Source organism: Petromyzon marinus, chromosome 17, assembly GCF_048934315.1.
Source record: "Petromyzon marinus isolate PM22_M1 ecotype Great Lakes invasive population chromosome 17, UKy_Petmar_22M1.pri1.0, whole genome shotgun sequence".
In the NCBI taxonomy this organism is placed as follows: Eukaryota; Metazoa; Chordata; class Hyperoartia; order Petromyzontiformes; family Petromyzontidae; genus Petromyzon; species Petromyzon marinus.
The window spans coordinates 19,385,485-19,399,375 of record NC_133683.1 but is presented as its reverse complement, the minus strand read 5'-3'; the positions used below and the strand labels follow the sequence as shown (position 1 = coordinate 19,399,375).

The following is a 13,891-nucleotide window of genomic DNA, read 5'->3' as shown; positions in this document are numbered from 1 at the left end:
GTACATCACTCACGCACACAATGGAGACGTGACCGTGCGAATGACCGCGGACACGCCAGTTTTTTATATTCACCGACAAACGCACTCTGCGATGATCCGAACCCCGACGAATGCCAAATTGTGCCGTTGCGGAATCGGCCAAGGCAATTAGCGCTCTGTCGCGGCCCAATTCGTTATATGTGGACACCTAATTGGCATGTCAATTGATTTCGATCCAAAATTCCACTAGCGTGGATGTACTCTGCGTCAATGTCTAGGACGATATTTACGCGCAAATCGAACCCTACGTTCTCCCATAGTACTCCTGGGTAAGTGCTGTTAGCGAATGCCTATTTAGGTCAACGAAGCACACAGCGGCGGTGGGGTGGCCATGCACACGAACGTCCCGTCCGCCTTTGTCTCCACAGAGCTACTTATGTTCTTCATAAACAGATAGTAATTTTAGGCTCAATCGGCCTCCAGTGAGAAAGGCCTACGTCGAGTTCAGGATCTAATTCTCATTGATGTTGTACCGTGGCCAGGATGCGAGCTCATACAGCTGAATTTGCAGTGCAAAGACAAAAAAAACTCATCCCCGTAGAGTCTTTTATTGGACTCTCTCATTGACTGCTCCCAAGTCATCTTAAGGAGCATGCCTCTAATTGAGGTCAGTATGATGTGGTGTGGCCATCATCATGCCCGGCCGCAGTTGTACTCATTTAAGGCTGAGTCGACCTAGGGGATGCCGTGGCCGGTTCGGATGCCGCTTGCCACTTATTTGTCCGTGACGAGGAATTGAACCCAGTTCGCCGGAATTATTAAGCGGTACAAGAACCACTTTTGCCACCAATGATAAAATCACACACAGACACACGTGCGCAATGAAAGGTTCCACATATAGCCTTCAGCAGGCGGTTGGGGCATGTGCTGTTAGCGAGCACCTATTAAGGCCGGCACGGCACACAATGGGGGTGGGTGGCCAGCAGCACGGCCGGCCGCCTTCATAAAATATACACAACGCACTGGGTATGTATTTAAGGCTGTCGACCTAGAAGAGTCCCATGGCCGGTTCAGATATAAATTGCCACTGATGTTATCCATGGCTGGGAGTTCAACTCAGAGAACCGGAATCTTAGCTCAGTGCAAGAACCACTGCGCCACCGATGATACCCTGACGTACACACACACGCGCGCACAGTCGGGCATAGACGCTCACAGAGGTGCGTACGGACACAAAAGACAAAGACCCCCCGTAAAGGCTTCACAGACTGTTGGGGCAAGTGCTGTTAGCGAGCACCTATGAAGGCCGGTACGGCACACGAGGGGGTGGGTGGCCAGCACCACGCACGACCGCCTTTGTCTCCCCAGTGGCGATGTTTACACACACCGCACCAGGTACTCATTTGAGGCTGAGTCGACCTAGAGGAGACCCAGGATCGGTTCAACTAATCGTCACTGGTGTGTTGACAGTCAGCGGGAAACGAACTCGGGTCGCCGGGTGTACAGCACAGCGCGCTAACCACTACACTACGGGATCAGACAGGCACACACACAGACACACTGCGACAGTGACACGGACAAAAACAAAGATCCCCCACATAGCCTGACATAGACGAGTGCTGTCCGGGCGCCTATTAACACTTGGACGCCTTTATCTCCCCGGGGACCGACACTTTAGACACCGCACCAGGTACTGCAGTCATTTAAAGGCTGAGTCCATCGTAGACGGGGAGGAGACCCAGCTGAGATTCAGACCTAACTCGCAAGCGACGGTGTCACGCGCGTGGAGGGGTGAGAGACACGCTCGTCGCGTTGATAGTGAGCAACAGTAATAACATGAATCCTCTCGCAGCGAACTTACCCTGAGCCCCGCTTTCTGCGCTGGACACTGCGGCAGCAGGGCGCACAGCATCGCGTACTGAAGCACGGCCAGAGACGCCCATTTGACCATCGCCGCGGAGCTTTAAACCCGACCCGGGGGAGATCGCAGGTGGGGGGGGGGGGGGGGGTGCCGTGGCGCAGCAAGCGAAGTCGTCGAGCCCAACGCCCCGGATTTAGGTGGCCGCTCGTTCGATGCCGACTCGCGCGCGCGTGAGTGCCACGGTCAATATGCGCTCCTCCTCCTACCGAGACCCGCGAGCTCTCACTTTGGCCGCACGCGCGTTCGACGAGACGGACGGCTTCGCAATGAATGGCTTAATTAAAACATTCGCCTGCGCTCGAGTTAAGTCGGGTAGGTAGCTGGCGGGGTGGGAGTAATTTTTTTTAATGATTGTGGGGGGGGGGGGGTGACTGGCCTGGAAGTCGCGGCAGATTTATTTATTTAATTGATGTCGGTAGCGAGCTGGGTTCTTCTGCACGGCTCGGACGCGTCGCAGAAGGGCGCGGTAAGAACGCCGCCAGAGCGCTTCTATATTGGAACGGAGTGCCCCTTCGCGGCGCTCTGGTAGGGGCGGGGGCGATGTGGGATGGAACTGGGGGGGGGGGGGTGGAGGGATGGTTTGGGAGGAGGGGGGAGGGTGGCTGAATTCGGGGAAGTGGTAGTGGGAGGGGGGGTGGAGATACGTGGGGGGCGGGGGGGGGGAGAGGGATTTTACAGAGAATAAGCGAGGGGCTAAACGGTTGGGGTTAGGGTGGTGCGGAGAGGGGATGGGATGAGAGGGTTATGGTTGGAGTGCGGAGAGGGGATGGGATGAGAGGGTTATGGTTGGAGTGCGGAGAGGGGGTGGGATGAGAGGGTTATGGTTGGAGTGCGGAGAGGGGATGGGATGAGAGGGTTATGGTTGGAGTGCGGAGAGGGGATGGGTGGGCGGGGGGGTGAGACTGATACGGCGCTCATCGTCATACTATCTTGGACACCCGATTTCAATTCCTGCCAATTCCGGGTCCAAACAGCCCATAACTTGACTCAACACAAACGAAGTGGTGTGTTTTTGTTTAATATTTGTAGAAAATATGCGGAGAGCATTACCGAACAACTTGATGTATATTCGTTATGCGAGTCATTTATTTTATTCAACTCGACGAAGTGTCGCTCACGAGTCTCGAGGCACTCTTTTTTATTATTTTGGAGGGTCCTGCTCCGCTGACATTACCGTAGCTCGCGTCCAGGCCAGGGGGCGCCTTGGGTCGCCTTCACGTCCCACGGTGGCCCAAGCTACGAGTAGGGCCCCCCTCCCCCCCCCGCGACAGACACCACGAGATATCTTGTCAACCACAGTGTATGAGAACAACACACTTATTAAAAACACGGTTTAAATTAATTTCGATGAAAATAATGTCGTGTCCCTTCCGCGTTTCATTTGTATTGAACGAGAGCAATATTTGGGCACCCCCCCCCCCCCCCCCGAGCTGATAATGTGGTTACGCCACTGACTCGGACGAACTCGGCCGCTCCATGAGTGAGTGGCTGGCTTCTTGTACCGAGCGCAAACCAAGAGAACCTGGAGCAAAAGCCACCACACATTTCACAGGCTAATACTACGTACGGATCGATTCAGTGAAGTGCGTACGTTTTTATATAACGCGCGTCTCTTTACAAGCGAGGCTTAATCACGAGCGCGCAGGAATTCTGTTGCTGCACCGCCATCTCTTGACCACCGATGAGGTGGCCAGGAGATGGCGATACAGCTCTTACAAGACTCATTGTATATGCATTCATAATTAATAAAGGAGGGGGGGGGGGGTAGATCGCGTAAATATAAATGTGTCGTTAACCCACCACCACCCGACACAGCCAATCAGTCAGGGTTTGTCACGTAAACAAAACGTGCCAATTGGTGACTACTTCAGCACACCGGTGTGTTGGAGGGTAATCCCACGACAATCTGAGTTCCGTGACGTTTCGCTGGTGATTACAACAACCAGCTTCATCGGGCGATTTTTCCAGAAGTGTACATGCAGTCTGCCTGCGTTGAGCTCCACGGCGTGCGCTTTATAAACGTGATTGGCGGATCACACCGAGACAATGAGCTTTGGGCGCCCACCTTTAAAAGCTAATAAACTTCGCCACATGGTGTAGTACAGCAAGTAGGTTGTCCATCTCTTAATGTGCACGGCGATTTTGGTGTGCAGCGGTTTGGCTCGTTTATACAGTACTTTAGGCATTTCAAGTACTGGTGGTCACGTGGATTTTTATCCGGGTCTTACGGTTTCCCCCTCCACGTTTACAATCAACGTGCGTTTAGAGTATTTGGCTTCTAGAAATCTCCACGTGATAAGCCACTTCGTTGAGTTATCAAATGTGGCCAAGTCGCTTCTGAAAAATATACCTAAGTGGGCCTTACTTTGTAAAATACAAGTAAATAAAATACGATGTTTTACTCTGTGGCCAGTGCTCGATATGGGGACGTCGGTCACAACCGGTGCACAGGCCCTGGTAAAGGTGGTGGCTGCTGGGCACGCCTGTAGAACCACCACTGTGGACGCGGAGGAGTTGGTGGAATCGCAAAATTGTTGCAAAACTCGAGGTGCCATACCCTGGCTTGCCATGAGAAGGCGGTAGAGAAAACGTGGACCCTATCATAGCGGACGTGCGCAGATGAAGCGGATGGCGTTGTTGTCCCCTCGTAGGCGTGGTTTGTCTCCGGGTTAGCCGGTGTCCTCCCACGTTAATGGGGTGAGCCAAACGTCCCAAGTTAGGGCCACATAACTCTGGCAATTGTTGGTAGTGCCGGTTCTGTCTGCCTTCCAGCTCGTCTGTGATTTAAACTATACAACTATGAACTAAACTTTTTTTTTTACCAGGTAAGGCTCACTGAACTGCGGAGTTCCTTGTGTCAGAAGCGACCTGGCCACAAATGATAGCTAAACGAAGTGGCTTATCACCTGGACATTTATAGCAGGCAAGGTACGCTCCACTCATATTTCGAAAATGTGGAGGGAAAACCCGGACTCGGAGAAAAATCCACGCGACCACTGGGAGAAAGTGCAAACTACAAATAGACAGCAGGCGTCAGGGTCGGCGGGATCCAACCCACGACCTCCTGTATACCAGGCGAGGTAGTTAACATTTTGCCAACGATGTGCCGCGCCTCTGAAGCTTCTTGGACGTGCATGCCTTACAGCTTCATAACTCTTTTTTTTAATTCAAATCTATTCATGACTGGATGAGATCAGCCCCACGACCCTGCATGGCGTGGGTTTATTTGACCATTCCACGCGAATGAAGGCGCGGAACATAGACGTTGAAGCATATCATGGTGCAGCGATGCCTCTTGGTGCTTGGCCCTCTGTGGACATTGTAGTTTGTTGTCCTTCCCCCACACTTCTTTTGGCTACGTACGGTGCGATAGAATTACAACCTACAAGCCCGCAGAAGTGTACAGCGCCCGTTCTGTGTATCGTGGTCGCCAATTTTAAGCACTATACATGCACAAACCTGCTTAGCTTCCGAGAGCAGACGAGATCGGGCGCGTTCCGGATGATCTGGTCGTCCAGAAATCATCGCTGGCGAGCCAGCTAGCTGCACCTTCCTGACACAATTACCACGAGACTCACCGAGGCTCTCCTTGTGTTAGCAATGCCTCGGTCCGAGTGAGGCTCTGATTGATGCATCGCGTGCAAGGAAACAACTGCGGCTGCCCGTCCACGTTGTTGGCCTCGTGCGAGCGGAACAGTCTCTCGCTAGGGTTGCTGCCCTGCATGGAGCTCACGGCGCAGGCGTGCGTAAGCGGCCACGCTGGATCGTATTATTATTACTACACGCTTTTATTTAGCTCACTCTGTCTGTTGTTCTTGTCTGTGTTGTTCTATCCTCAAATCTTGTAACTCAATGTTAACCCACTTCCCAATGTGGTATCGACTGCAGACTTGGTATACTTATGTCATACTGATGACAATCATAAAACATATATATTTAAAAAAAATTCTATGTGATGTTTCGGCTTGGGTCTAATTGTTTACGGTCCCTTACGTTATGGCAAGCTTCGGGGCCACTTCCTGGAGTCGTGGAGTTCTTCCATGACTAGTACGGTACATTACCGTACTAGTTTAAAAAAAAAATGTTACTTATTTTTATCCGCCTCTGAGTTGCCGTCACGTCTGGAGTGCGCTTGCCCGAGGCCCTTTTCTCGAGCGGCACCGAGCCCAGGACGAGAACCCCCGCGCTTTGGGACCGTCCATAAATGACGTCACGCACCTAGGGGGGGGGTCAGACATTTGTGACGAGACGAGGGGGGGGGGTGGTTGAGAAATGTGACGTCACATCAAAATGCGCAACTTTAAATAAATATAGACAACACGTTCACCTTAATTAAATAGACTTTTTAATAAATGTTTTCTCCTACAACATCAGAGTGCAGCGCCACATTATATACGCACTATAATGACAAAAATTTAAAGCGATTTGAAGCATGTTTTATTTATTTGGGGGGGGGGGGGGACAGAGCTTTGTGACGTCAAATTTGAGTGGGGGTCTGACTTTTTGTGACGCCGTGTGACGAAGGGGGGTGGGGGTCAAAAATCGTCCAAAATCGCGTGACGTCATTTATGGACGGCCCCTTTGGCACGCGATGGGGCAACATCGCCGAGATGCATTGTTGTTCACGCAGGTCGGCGATGCGTATTGTGAGAATTAGAATCGGAATATTTATTTGTACTGGAGGAATCTGATGAGCTATGAAGCTCTTTTGCCACAGATGTCCAGTAGGGGCGGGTCAGAACGTTACAACAACAAATAATAACGAAAACACGATAGGAGTGCAAATAATAGGAAAGGTAAACAAACCACTTTAAAAAATAAATCAAAATAAAACTAAACTTAACATTGTATTACCAGGTAAAGCTCACTGAGCTATTAGCTTATTTTTTAGAATCGACCTGGCCACAAATGATAGTTGAACGGAAGTGGCTTATCATATGGAAATTTATAGCAGAAAGTAATCTCAATAATATAAACGCATGTTTCCCAAGATACAACGCCGATGTCTTTGCCTGCAGGTATAAGACGACACGTCCATCTTTTTGTTACCAAATGTCATCGCTCGTGCGAACGAGCGATGCGTTTATTCATAATTGTTTTTTTATTGGGTTTAGATCGTATAAAATGTGTCGTGTCGTAAACTCTCCTCCTCCACCCGACACAGCCAGCCAATGAATGCACAAGGGTCACGTGAATCAAACGGGAGCTAAATGTATTACTGCTTCAGCAGCACATCAATCCGTGTGTTGGAGAGTCAACCCACAACATCTTATTGGGTACGACATGGCATCTACTTCAGGACTCCAATCAGGAAGTGCTTTCACTCGAAATATGAGCTCCTTTTATCAACAACCCTAATATGATGTATGTGTATGCATGTTTAACTTCTTTCGCAGCGTATGTAGCAAACCGTGTTCATCGGAGGTGCAGGGGAAGGACAACAAACTAAACACAATAAGAGCAGTTCTAAAGGAATACAATTTCAATCTAGATTTTAAACTGCATAGCTCCCGTGGTTTTATAACATTGGAAGGAAGAGCGTTCCAGACGGCCGTAGACGCTTATCTGGATACATGTGGCATGAAGAAGGGCCATTGCTCGAAGCGTTACCTATTATAGATTGTTTTTTCCTTTCAAGGCCACAGTGTTATTATTGATTAATGCGTTGTTATTTGTTATTTGCGTTTGTTTGCGCCACTGTCAAAGCAGCAGCAGCATCGCCAAATAATCACCAAATAATTGGCTTCCCAAAACAGAATTATTTCTTTTTAAAGCCTTTGTCGGTGTCGTGTGCTGTGATTTACGCATTATTCTTTTCGAGTATGTTCCCGATCACAACTATGATATGATGGAATTAGTCCCGTGTAAATTATTTCAACGTACAACTCATTCACTCTGTCCAAAGTTGCATTTATTTAAACTTGACAATTTATACATTTACACTTATATGATTGTATCCCATTCACAAGCAAAACATTATTTTACGTGCACATTTGCACGTCTCACTACGACGCACACGCACAATTATTGAGTGATCGTTTAGGAACAGAAACGTAATTTGCCGATGCAATGTTTTGTAAAGAAAATTTAAGAGATGGCATTGGAAGTGGTGAACAGGCCTAGACATGAACTCGCACCCATTTCATTATGAACTCTCTTATAAATTAACAATAATTGTACTAAATTTTGATTTAAAGCTTTCGTGACTGCAGTAATTCATATTCTTAGTTTTGTTTCTCTTCAACGTGACTTTACCGAAAAAACTAAGAATAATAATTGTACTGTCGATTTATTTGAAAGGTGCTTGTCATTCCACATACAAAATGAGAAGCAAAAGCAGTGCAAGCAAGGATTAGCAATACACAAAAGGATTATATTTCCAAAATATAAGTTTGCTTATTTGAGATGACATATCCGATGAGCAAAGTTGGCTACGTAGGTGTTATTTTATTTGAACCTATCTACGTGACTTTACCGAAAGACCCAAAGAATATGTGCAAAACAAGTTCAACATACACGTACATACACATGGCGTGCCCGAACCTGGAGAGTGGGCAAACACATTTAGTGCAGCGATTGGTTGACGGACAGCTGAATTACATTTCTCGAATCATAATTCTACAACTGTTTATGTATTGAAATGTTTTTTATCATCACAATTCTGATGTGATTGGTACGTAATTCTTTTAACTTGACAACAGAACTTAGTACAACGATGAGCCTCCATTTACAATGTTGCCTTCATGTTTACATAGTAACATTAGCAGTCCTGTGTACATACAGTACATAAAGAGTGAGGTTTCTGTTGATTTCTAATGTTGTCGAGGGATTGGAATGTAACCAATTTTACTCCAAGGTGTGGTGGCCAACGCTTGTTACAGTATCTGGCAGCTCAGAGATAAGGTTGATGGATCACATAGCGATTTATCCATTATCTTGCGTGATGCCCACATACAGGGATATGAGTTAATGCCTGTAGGAGGAGGTACAGAAAACAGCTTTCTGCCTGTTGAGTGCCTTATTTGGATATTTTATGGGCTTTCTAGCATGCAAAAAATATAAAATTGCTCAAGAAAAGTGGATAAATATGCCAAGTTTGGTCCTCCTGAAGCCATTTTCAGATCCTGTGATGATTTGCTGAGCAAACTATAATCGTATCTGAGCCAGATTTCATCAATCTATCGTGGATATAATGCCATTTTATTTGTAAAAAATTATAAGCTTCTCCCGACCTGTATTTCTCTTTTATCAGTGCAGCATTTCAATCTATTCTCTAATGAGTCCAAAAGCCCATGTCAATTATCACTTGTCAAGTTCAATACAAAGTATTGGTATTTATTTCCTTGAATGATCCCCAGATATGTGCAGTATATACCATGTTAACTTGACCTTTATCGGCCAGGTGGTGTAACAATGTATGATTCAGGCCCTTTTGCTGGATTGCTTGATTGTATTATGTTGATTCGGTGTAACAGATAATTCGCCCGAAACAGTTGCATAGTGGTAGGCGCATCGTCCTGTGAGGTCAGTCACCTGAGTTTTATTGCCGGCCACGTCTAACACTAGTGGTTAGTGACATTTAAAAACGAAACTATATTTTTTTATTTTACCAGGTAAGGCCCACTGAGCTGTGTAGCTATTTTTCAGGATCGACCTAGCCACAAATGACAGCTCAACGAAGTGGCTTATCTGGCGGAAATGTATAGCAACCAAATACTCTAAAGATCTAAGCCGTTCATGTGCTTCCCCTCCACCATGGCCATTTCAGCTTAAAAACATTCACTTATTCAATAAAGAAAGTTATATATTCTAAAACTGCTGATAATTTCCTGTAAAAACACACCACATATGTGTTATTGGGGATAGCGACGTGGCCCAGCGGTACTGCGTTAGACAGCTCGTGGCAGGCCGTCCTGTTTCTACTGCGGGTGGTATATTACCTGCTCACAGTGGACATTAAAACATCCTCTGGCATCACCTGAAATTAAGGAGGTTGGTGTCCGTCATGAGGAAGTTATTGTGCGTCATGGTCCAAGTTTTCCAAACTCAAAAAAATTACCCACGAAGTACTCAATTGAGAATACACCTATGGAACATCGTCTCCAAGTGTGAAACTACTACAGACTATGTGTGTAAAAACAGCGCCTTCGTGATACACAGTGCTATAATAATGGCACGATTACCAAATGTTATACATTTTTATGAAATTGATTTTTAAATTTGACTGTGAGGTTGCCTGATTTGTGGAACTTCCAAATGCCGATTAGCACAGTTGGGTACGTACGGTGCGAAAGAAGTTCAACATACATTAATACAAATGTTAATACAGTATATAGCTGTTATAGCACGACGGGCAACATACGTGCATGTTGGGTACAGTGGCGACATTGGCATTATCTGGCGAATTTATCTTAATTCTGCAGACATTGTCCTCAAGCATGCATCCTAATGAGATGCAGATGATACCTGGGGATACATAGACCACGAAGAAGTCAGCTTTGGGCCAGGTTAAGTGCAGGTTATAAGGTACCGTCTCCACAAGGTTCCTGTCAAGAGCCCTCAAGGGTGGTCAATACCCCCAGAGGGTTGTTATAGTTTCCTCTCCAGCCCGGCAGATTAAGGCTCAGACCCTTTGTAAGGTCTTCTTAGGGCCATTTGAGTGCACGGTGAACAGCGGGACAGAGCGGCTCTGCTTGCCTTTTCATTGCAATTAACACCCGAGGTTCCATGCGTGGGTATTCAAGTTATAATTTGCAAACTGTCCAGAAAGAAAGAAAACAAAATAGGCCACAGATTTGATCTGTGTGCTAAGTAGGAGGGACAACATTTGAAGTTACGCCTATTATATGTTATTTTCCTTTTTAGGGCAATGCCATTAACGAATGTTTGCGTTTTTGTTGTTGTGCCTGTGGACTCCTGCAAATGCAGTATCACAAACATGTTTTACACTTTGCAGAGATATAATGGAAATATAAAAAAATTAATCCGTCATATTCAGCAGTAAAAACATGCACGTGTAAGGTTTGCATGACTGTGGAATTACACATTTGCATTTATGTTGAGTACTTATCTTCTATTTTATATATTTGCACATGTCGTATGTACATTTAACTTATTATTTGTATTACAACAAGTGTAAATGGATAATTATGATAGACGGGACTTAAAAGTAAGCCTATTAACTTAAATAAATACCAGTGTGTATAATTTCGTACAGTATCTTCTCATTAAAAATTGTGGACTTGTTATGCATACGTGTAAAAGCAGAAATGTAAAGTAGTTACCGCTAAATATGAAGTCATGTTTAATACAGATATGTAATTGACGTTTACAATTGTAACAAAAATCTTGCCGACAATGGCATAAGCACCTCCCATTAGCATGGTTGGCTACGTACGGTGCGAAAGAAGTTAAAATACATACTTAAAGAAACTGAAACTCAGTTTTGTAAAACTTAATTTCATAAGTTGAATCAAGTAGCAAGAGCGATATAACTGAATAGGTTTGAAAGACCGATGTTTATACCACAAATTAGTCACGAAAACTTTCTTAAGCTGTTGGGGGGAAGAACGTGTCATCACACAACATTATTTTCTTTAATTAATTTCACAACGGCCAACTCATTAAAACATGTTTCTTCCCGTCGGTACGAGTACGCCGTTTTAAATAATCGCCATAAAAAAAGACCGCATCTTACGACCACCACGACTCTTTCCACCCAACTTCGCGGGCGTACATATATATTTTTCCCACCGCGGAAGAAAAGAACACATGTTCAGCGAAAGTCTGCTGCGCGTATAGTTAGCAGAGATCTCATTGAAATCCCTGGGACGGAGGGAGCGCCAGCCTCTCAAAATAAGCCCTCTCCATACGGGGGGGGGGGGGGGGGGTGCGAGAGACGGCGGCTGAAAAGATCGCCCCTTTCTGTCCTCCACACCTGCGTCTTTCACCGCCTCCGACTGTTTACAGATTGTCACAAGGAATTATTCTTCCCATTACGAGGCGTCAGCATTGGCCGCACCGGGGTCCGGCTAGGCGCTCTTGTTTGGCCGGGTAATTGCACATTCACGCCGTATTGAGCAGCGCATGAAAGGCTGCGACCGCCGCATGAACTTCCCCCCCCACCAGCATTTTTGTATTCAACAACGAAACAAAAAAAATAGGGGAGAAGCGAAGGGTTGTGGGAGGTATACGTATGGATGGGGAGGGGGGGGCATCGGCCGTCTTGGATTGGTGGGGGCCGGTGGGGTGGTGAGGAGGGGTCTGGGGGGGTGCAGGTGTTCGCTTGCCCCCCTGTAGAGGTGGAATAACTAAGAGGGTACCCATCGTAAGGCGGCAGAGTGTACCCAAGAAGACACGCCTAGGCGAGAGCGATTGGGCAGTGGTGGGGGGAGACGTTATTGTTAACTTGCGTGATTGTTATATTTGTTGTGTTCGTCTTTCGTCCATGGGCATATTTACTTACATCACTTGCAAATGATAGATTGGCACTGTATAACGGATCATATAATCAAGTTTTGAAGTAAAAATAATTACACCGTTATATTTTTGTACGCTAAGAACAATATATACAGTATAAAGAATGTTTAATTAGTTTCCATCAAATAGGTTAGGAAGTTGCTGTGTATGATTAATAACTGTAGCTGTTATTAGTTTGGGTACATGTCACTTTTTCAGCCAGAAATCCTCAATCAGTCTGAAGATTTGTTTTCAATTTGATGTATGCGTAATATCATGAAGGATTATTCGTCTTTTTGGAACAATTTTTTTGTAAAACTATCAATACCAAACATTTTGAATAGAGCTTATAAATTGCAATTGGACACTGACATTGCGTGATATACTCACAACTTTTACTGCTAATCTATTTTAATTAACGTCTTTCAAAGCCAGCAGTGGGCAACACGTAACATCTAGGTCACGTCCTTAAAGACGAACGTTTCGCGGCCTGAACTTGCACAGTCGCTTACTGTGGAACCAACGGCCGCTTTTACTTCACAACTTGGACAACGGGCACTGTGTGTGCTGGCCCTCTTGGTGGCATCTGAAACGAGACGCAATCGTTATGACTGAAGAGGCTTGGCAGGCGTTTGAGAGAAGTGTTTGGAGGAGGGGGGAAAGGGGGGGGGTGGAGGGTGACTGGGGTGAAGGGAGCGGAGGGGTTGGCTGAGCGATTCTAGAAATAATAAGGCTCTGGGGGTCCCAAAATTCACACGCTCTTGAAAGGCGGGTTTAAAACGATCATTATTTAATTGTTCCCTGAAAGTAAGGGGAGAGTTGGGGGGGGGGGGTTACGTGCAAACGAAAGGCGTAATTCTTGGCCGAGTGTGGCGTCCACTGATCTGGAAATACAATCATGCTCTATCTGTGCACATTCATTAAAGAAACACACAACTAACATTGATAATAAATTGATGATAATTTTGAAGGTGAATGATAGCCTGCACGGCTTGTTTAACTAAGAGGTTGGGTTAAGGTGAAACCACACAATAACAGAGCCAGTGACCCTATAATTGCAAACAATAGGTTTTTGATTTAAAGAGTGAACAATACATAATGAAAAAGGCCAGCCATAACCATTAACAATCACCCCAAACTCTTAACCTTTCACATACCACAGTTCTAATTTAATTATATACTGTACACTGCTTAAAAAAAACTAACTTACGTACACCATTTATTTGAATTCACGATGTAACCCATATTTTAATGTTATGGAGGATATTTTGACCACTCCGATTTATACACGCACACGGATAACATCAGTGGCGTGTGATATCTCAACTGATGCTGGGCCCTCTCTCATTCAACAACTGGCACTAACCAACTGGCATTGGTGAAGTATTGTCAAATAATCCAGCAGTGGTTTACCAATCAGTGGTAGATAACTCCACAAAACGTTTTCGACAAATACCCGAAGCGAAAATGAATGAATGTCCTTGCACTGCATTATCTGGTGAACTGTTACAACTCTGGGTGGACACGGTGGTG

General features: G+C 46.0%; 1 protein-coding gene across 7 annotated transcripts in view; it reads right to left on the bottom strand.

Moving 5' to 3' along the window:
* The window catches only part of LOC116943205 (SPARC-related modular calcium-binding protein 1-like), a 65,550-nt gene extending 63,125 nt beyond the window's left edge, over window positions 1-2,425 (bottom strand). For 2 of the 7 annotated variants that reach the window (XM_032955871.2, XM_076067709.1), the window contains exon 1: window positions 1,841-2,424. In XM_032955871.2, the coding sequence (XP_032811762.2) occupies window positions 1,841-1,930 (90 nt within the window). In that variant the 5' untranslated portion in view covers window positions 1,931-2,424. Of the gene's footprint in view, window positions 1-1,840 lie in introns of all 7 variants that reach the window. The other 5 variants (XM_032955867.2, XM_032955870.2, XM_076067710.1 and 2 more) reach the window with 4 other exon arrangements.
* Window positions 2,426-13,891: the final 11,466 nt, after the last annotated feature.